The 6,377-nt window shown below is 44.3% G+C and overlaps 1 protein-coding gene across 1 annotated transcript; it reads left to right on the top strand.

Annotated features, from left to right (window-relative positions):
• Positions 1–3,835: 3,835 nt before the first annotated feature.
• On the top strand, positions 3,836–5,974 carry LOC136551941 (serine carboxypeptidase 1-like). Its single transcript, XM_066543470.1, has 8 exons — positions 3,836–4,238; positions 4,339–4,443; positions 4,529–4,803; positions 4,895–5,140; positions 5,243–5,349; positions 5,454–5,540; positions 5,628–5,733; positions 5,819–5,974. The coding sequence occupies exons 1-8, from the start codon at positions 3,836–3,838 to the stop codon at positions 5,972–5,974; spliced, it is 1,485 nt and encodes a 494-aa protein (XP_066399567.1).
• Positions 5,975–6,377: the final 403 nt, after the last annotated feature.

The raw sequence follows: 6,377 nt of genomic DNA, 5'->3' as shown, positions 1-6,377 counted from the left end.
GAGCGGGAGCAGGGGAGCGGCGCGGAGGTGGGCCGTCGCGCGAGTTGGGCTGGGCCGACGCGAAGGGCGCTGGCGCGCGGGAATCGTTGGGCCTGACTTCGGTTGGCAGGCCAGAAGTGAGGCGGCGGCCCGTGAAAGAAGAGAAACCATTTTTCAATTTCTATTTTTAAGTAATTTTCAAATATCAGTTTTCAAATACCCTTTTGAGCAAGAAAATGACTTCTTTTGAAAATGGCCCAAAAATAAAAGTTGCTTAGAATTTAATCCTCTACAACTTTGCTTTTATGACCAAAGTCAAATTCCAAATAGATTTTTAATTACCAAATTAAACTCAATATTAATTCAAAATCCTAATTTTGAAGAATTATTTTTAAAGCAAAATTTGGCAATAATTTAAATACAAACTTTGCTCCAAAAATTGTGCTAAATAATTCTAGATGATTTACAATGCTAGCCAAACATGTTTTACTAACCTAGCAAGCATAATTAGGGCAAAAACAACTCTAAACAAGTGTATGCAACATTCATGTTTCACGAGCATGTTTCATATGTTTCGAAGCATGGTTTTAGTTATCATTTAGATAGTTAGGCATGGATACTTAGGATGCTTGATGATGCACTAATATGCATGATTTGCAGTGCCTAAATGCTGGCATAACACCGGGGTGTTACACTATCATGAGTTATTCTGTGTTCGTTGCAATCCTAGAGTATAGCTTAGTAGAGTAGGAGATAGTGTTCAGATTGCAATACCCTTTATGGTACGAATGGCTTGCATGTGGAACCATGTGACATGATGACACAAGACTTGCTCAATAAGATTTGAAAGGTTTCCTCTGGTTTGGACCTCTACTTAGTTTCATCTAAGCTTCATCCTGATCATGAACATATTACTCAGGTTCAAGTCCATAAGCAGTGTCAATTGCTCTATGACTACAAAGACTGGCTTTCACTATGGCTCTGGTGGGTTCCATTCCCTTAATCAAGCCACTTATGAGTCACCGACTCATTCTTCAACAGGGAGTTCAGCATGGTTTCACTTTCTATTTCACTAATCCAATGGGGATTCTTGGAACACTCCTCGACCATTTCCCTTGTGTATATATCACATGATTTTGGAAAATAATCATGCATGACAAAATTCCATTTTCACTACATATGATATTCCTAACCAACAAAAATAAATATGGCAAAATAGATCCTTGGCAAATATTCCCACGCCATGGCCTCCGCTGCAAGAGTACTATGTTGCCAACTGTGAAAAAAAAACTGTGAAAGGTAATTTGTTCACGACGGGCACTTTTTAGTAATGTGATTTTCTTGTAGAAATAATTTTGTGAACAGTTCCATGGCTAAGACTATTTAAAAATGGACAATAGAGGATAAAAAGTATGTATAAATGGCAAATGTCCAAATGGCCAAATCTCACCTCATACGGCCAGCTGGCAGGCAAACATACAATCTATCGCCTCTTGCAGGTTTTGCCAATAGTTAGCTTCCAAAACATCATTTGAAATTTCAAAGCATACATAATTAAACCAATGGAAACACCAAGCTTAATGAGCAACCATCGTTACCTACCAAATACTCATAGCTAGCATATCTATCCGAAAATTGGCGGCACCCTACCAAGCTGCACATTGATTCGAAAATAGTTAAATGCACGAGAGGTCCATAAACTTACATGGATGTTTCGATTAGGTCCATCAACTACAAAAGTGGAATTCTAGGTCCATAAACTTTTAAAGTTGTACACTATAGGTCCATATCCCTCCACAGTGACGAAGCTAGAAAAAAATTTAGGAGGGGCTGAACAAAAGAATAGAGGACTTTTTTATCTTCTCTTAACCTTAGCCCCTCCTACCTAATACATATATGCATAAAATTTTAAGAGATGACTTAGAAGGGCTCCACGTGCGCAGGATCGGTAGGGGGCTTGAAGCCCCCCTAAGCCCCACCGCTAGCTCCGTAGCTGCCCCTCCACATATGCATCTTATGCTGATGTGGCGTGCCATGTGTGCTGTCCTCTCTTTCATGTCTCTCCCTTTTTTCTCTCTCCCTCAGCTCTCTTCCATATTTCATCAAGCATGTCTTGAGTGACGTAGAGCTTGCGGTACACCTCTGTTTCCTCAGTCCTCGTGCCCGTTTCCACTAGACACGTGCTTCAGCTGCTCATTAATTATTGACACCTAGGGTGCGGCCTCACGAGCGAGCGGAGTAGCCAATAGTGGTGGCATTGCGATGGCGTTCGTCCTGATGGTGTTGATGCGCATGCCCGAGCGGGCCAGAAGCTAGCTCCTCAGCCACCGCCCATACTACGCATACACGCCGAGGACTGTGGCTTTGGATATACCTATACGTACAGGATGTGCTCATGTAGAGAATGGAGTCGGCGTCTGTGTACCCATGCACCGATGCACGGCGTGCTTGAGGGAGGCCACCACATGTGTGGAACCGTGCACTGACCACCATGACACGGTCGAAGTCCGTGAGGTCCGGCGATGCGAGCAGCACGGTACTACGAGACCTCTGCCCCACACATCTTCATCTAGGGGGGCTGACCAGCTGAGGGAGGCCATGTTGTTGTACAGCACAGTCAGGCACCAGGTGGCGCGCCATGGTGTGCTGTGTGCAGCCACTCAGGGTGGCTGCCGAGTGCCAACCGCAGACTGCCGAACAAGAACACTGCTCATGAGAGGTGGTGAGGTCATGTCATGCACGGCGATAAGAGAACGGAGGACGCCGTGCACTGCTGTCGTGTGTTATAACTCCTATACTACCTCGTAGCAGATTTGGACTAATGAAATTAATTACTGTTCCACAAAATATCTTCATGTTTTCATTAACCTTAGTCGGTATGTACTGCATGCCTGGGACGCGTGCATTATTGATGGAGGAGAAGACAGTGAACTGGAGCTCTGGCTGAGCCAGGAACACTTCCTTGCTCAGTCGGTAGCTATTGTTGAACACTGAGATCACCTCCGCTGCGCACTCCAACATTGTTCGCTCCATCATATTGACCTTGTTCATGGCGTAGTTCACCACCTCGCAGGGGGTGTAGGCCGCGTCCAGGTCGAGCTCGGCGGCCATGGCGTGGCCAACGTTGTCCACTTGTTCTGCATGCTGACTGCCGGCAAGGATGACTTTGGCGCATTTTCAGAGGAACTCGCACTCGCTTGGGCGTTGCGCGTCAACGCCATCGCGACACTGCTGCTGCTGCATTCAATCATGAGCCTACACCCAGATGTCGACGACAAGCAGACAAGCAGTTGAAGTGGCTGGACGGGCATGAGAATCAAGGCGTGTGCGAGCTCAAGGTCGCCCAGGACCTGCTTGATGAAATGTGTCCGAGAGACTGAGTAGGAGAGAAAAAAGAAGAGGAAGGACGCACATGTTGCACGGCACGTCAGCATATGATGCATATGTGGAGGGGTATAGACCTTGGTGAACAACTTTAAAATTTTATGGACCTAGAAATCCACTTTTAAAGTTGATAGACCTAATTAAAACACCCATAAAAGTTTATGGACCTCTGGTGCATTTAACTCATTTGAAAACTTATTGAGTGCAGGACCAAAAACAGAGACAACTTAAACGGAAGGCATGTTAGCATCAACTCTCTGTTCCAAAGTTTGCCAGAACAAGTGTACGACGATAGCAACAAGAGCCGGCTTATACAATCACTCTGAAACTGTTACCCAGTAGATACTCATAAGCATCCAAAACTGCTTGTTTTGGAGTTGCGCGTTCAAAGCTCCTGGGGCTATATATACAGAAACCATTTCCAATGTGTTAAATGACATCGAACAATATGATCTTTTTACTCGTTAATAAGATGAGGATCGATGCTTACCTCACTCACCTTATGCTCTTGCTTCTCGTCTCTGTGGCTGTGTTGCACGCTAATGCGTCGCAGCAAGCTCAACTTGAGAAATTCATCTTGTCCCGAAAAGGTAGAACTAGTGCGAGTAGCAAGGCTAGTGTGCACGATTCTGGTGTTAGAGTCAAGAGCGGCCTCCACTACCTCCAGGCACAGGCAGGTTACTTGGGCTCTGACCAGAGCGCTCTGAAGGCGGCCGACAAGATCACGGCGCTGCCGGGGCAGCCACACGTCGACTTCGACCAGTACAGCGGGTACGTGACCGTCGACGAGAAGCACGGCCGCGCCCTCTTCTACTACTTCGTGGAAGCACCGCGGGATGCATCGTCGAAGCCACTCCTCCTGTGGCTTAACGGAGGTTTGCAAGAAATTCGCATCCCATATATATTGCCACGGTTCTCTGACCTTACTTGTTTCCTGATTTTTGACATGCATATGGAATTATGGATATGGTGCAGGGCCTGGATGTTCGTCGTTTATCGGAGCAATGCTAGAGCTGGGCCCGTTCCGCGTAAACTTTGATAATACAACACTTAGACTAAACAAGTATGCCTGGAACAAAGGTACACTGTAACAATAGCTTAAGCATCTTCCCATTGAAATTTATACACTGTATACACAAATAAACTCAACTCATGAAAATTACAGAGGCTAACGTGATCTTTCTGGAGTCGCCTGCTGGTGTCGGATTTTCTTACTCCAACACATCATCTGACTACGAAGAGAGTGGGGACTCAAGGACCGCCGAGGATGCGTACATCTTCCTTGTCAATTGGCTTGAGAGGTTCCCTGAGTACAAGACCCGTGCCTTCTATATTTCTGGTGAGAGCTATGCTGGTCACTATGTGCCACAACTAGCTGCCACCATCCTTAGTCACAACTTGTACAACAACAGAACAATCGTCAACCTTCAAGGCATCTTGGTACGCATTATTCCGTCTTGTATTGGTCGTAGCATACAAACTAGGAAAGCTAACCTTTTTTATGAGTAATTTCTTGTCTTGTTCGTTTCAGGTTGGCAATCCATATCTGGATGACTATAAAAACCAGAAGGGACGATTTGAGTACCTATGGAATCATGGGGTGTTATCCGATGAGGCCTGGGCCAACATTACCAACCACTGCAGTTTTAACTCTTCAGATAATAAACTATGCTCAGAGTTCTATGGGTGGTACGATTTTGGACCCATTGATCCCTACAACATATACGCTCCCATTTGCATCGATGAACCTGATGGATCGTATCATTCCAGCAGCTATGTAAGAGAGAAATTTACAATCTCATGTTCTCGCTATTTGTACTCTACATGTACTGATAACTTTCTAAAGCAGTCAAATTAATCTCCGTACCTATGCATGCAGCTACCAGGGTACAATCCATGTGACTCCTATCCTACCGTGACCTACCTCAATGATCCTGTGGTGCAAGAGGCTTTTCATGCTAGAAAGACAGAATGGGGTGGCTGCTCGTAAGATTGCTAGCTTACTATAATGAGCTATTATAATACGGTTCATTCATACTCTTTGAGATGTTGGCTATTTTCTCTGATGCGACTTTCGTTTGTGTGAGTAGAGACCTAGATTGGAAAGATGCGCCAGAATCTATGGTGCCGACCCTCCAGTGGCTAATCAAGCATGGGCTGCCTGTATGGTTGTTTAGGTAAATCCTTTTCACGCCTCTAAATTATCAAGATTTAATGAGGCACTGGTTGTTGACATAAGAATTGTTGCATCAACAAATTTTTAGTGGCGATTTTGATGCCATATGCCCGCTCACCGCCACAAGATACTCGATCCAAGAGCTGAACGTCTCAGTCACAACACCGTGGCGTCCATGGACAGCAAAAATGGAGGTAATAAGTTAACTATGCATATTCGTGACATCTTTCCATAAGGTTTCTACTTGCTAGGTAAATAACTTTACTGATATGGCTACAGGTGGGAGGCTATGTTCAACAGTATGCAGGAGGCTTCACATTTATTACTGTGAGGGCCGCTGGGCACATGGTTCCATCTTTCCAACCCGAGAGAGGACTCATATTGCTCAGCTATTTCCTCAAAGGGGTGCTTCCTCCTTATATACAAGAACAGTGATTTACAGTTTATACCCAAGAAACAATGAAGTTGGATAGCATGAGCATGGTGTGCTGGCACTGCTATTAAAAGTCAATTCTGGTTATATATATACTTGCATACTTAAAAATGTTTTTATTGGTTTCATCATAGTTCACTTGTCGGCTTGGGTTTGTTGATGTTGCACTGTTGCTTTGTTGTATTACCCAGTCTGGGCTTCTTCTTTTTAATAATCGGCAGGTCTCCTGCTTAATTCATTTAAAAAAAATGCTTTTATATGTGATCAGTTACATTTGATCAATTTCATGACATGAGACAAGTCTTTATATGTGATGATTTTATAGTAAAGATGACTTCATAAAAGTCTGTTCTTCCTAATGGCAGTTGTAATCCTCAAATATTTACTCTGCTTTTCTCATATCAT

The sequence above is a fragment of the Miscanthus floridulus genome, chromosome 4 (assembly GCF_019320115.1).
Source record: "Miscanthus floridulus cultivar M001 chromosome 4, ASM1932011v1, whole genome shotgun sequence".
Lineage (NCBI taxonomy): Eukaryota > Viridiplantae > Streptophyta > Magnoliopsida > Poales > Poaceae > Miscanthus > Miscanthus floridulus.
This window is presented reverse-complemented; position numbering and strand designations above follow the sequence as displayed.

Bases quoted from the DNA above. Each gene is read 5' to 3' on its own strand.
- LOC136551941 (XM_066543470.1), top strand. From the start codon at position 3,836: ATGAGGATCGATGCTTACCTCACTCACCTTATGCTCTTGCTTCTCGTC. The intron at 4,239-4,338 runs GTTTGCAAGAAA...GATATGGTGCAG, and splicing joins CCTCCTGTGGCTTAACGGAG to GGCCTGGATGTTCGTCGTTT. The intron at 5,141-5,242 runs GTAAGAGAGAAA...CTATGCATGCAG, and splicing joins CGTATCATTCCAGCAGCTAT to CTACCAGGGTACAATCCATG.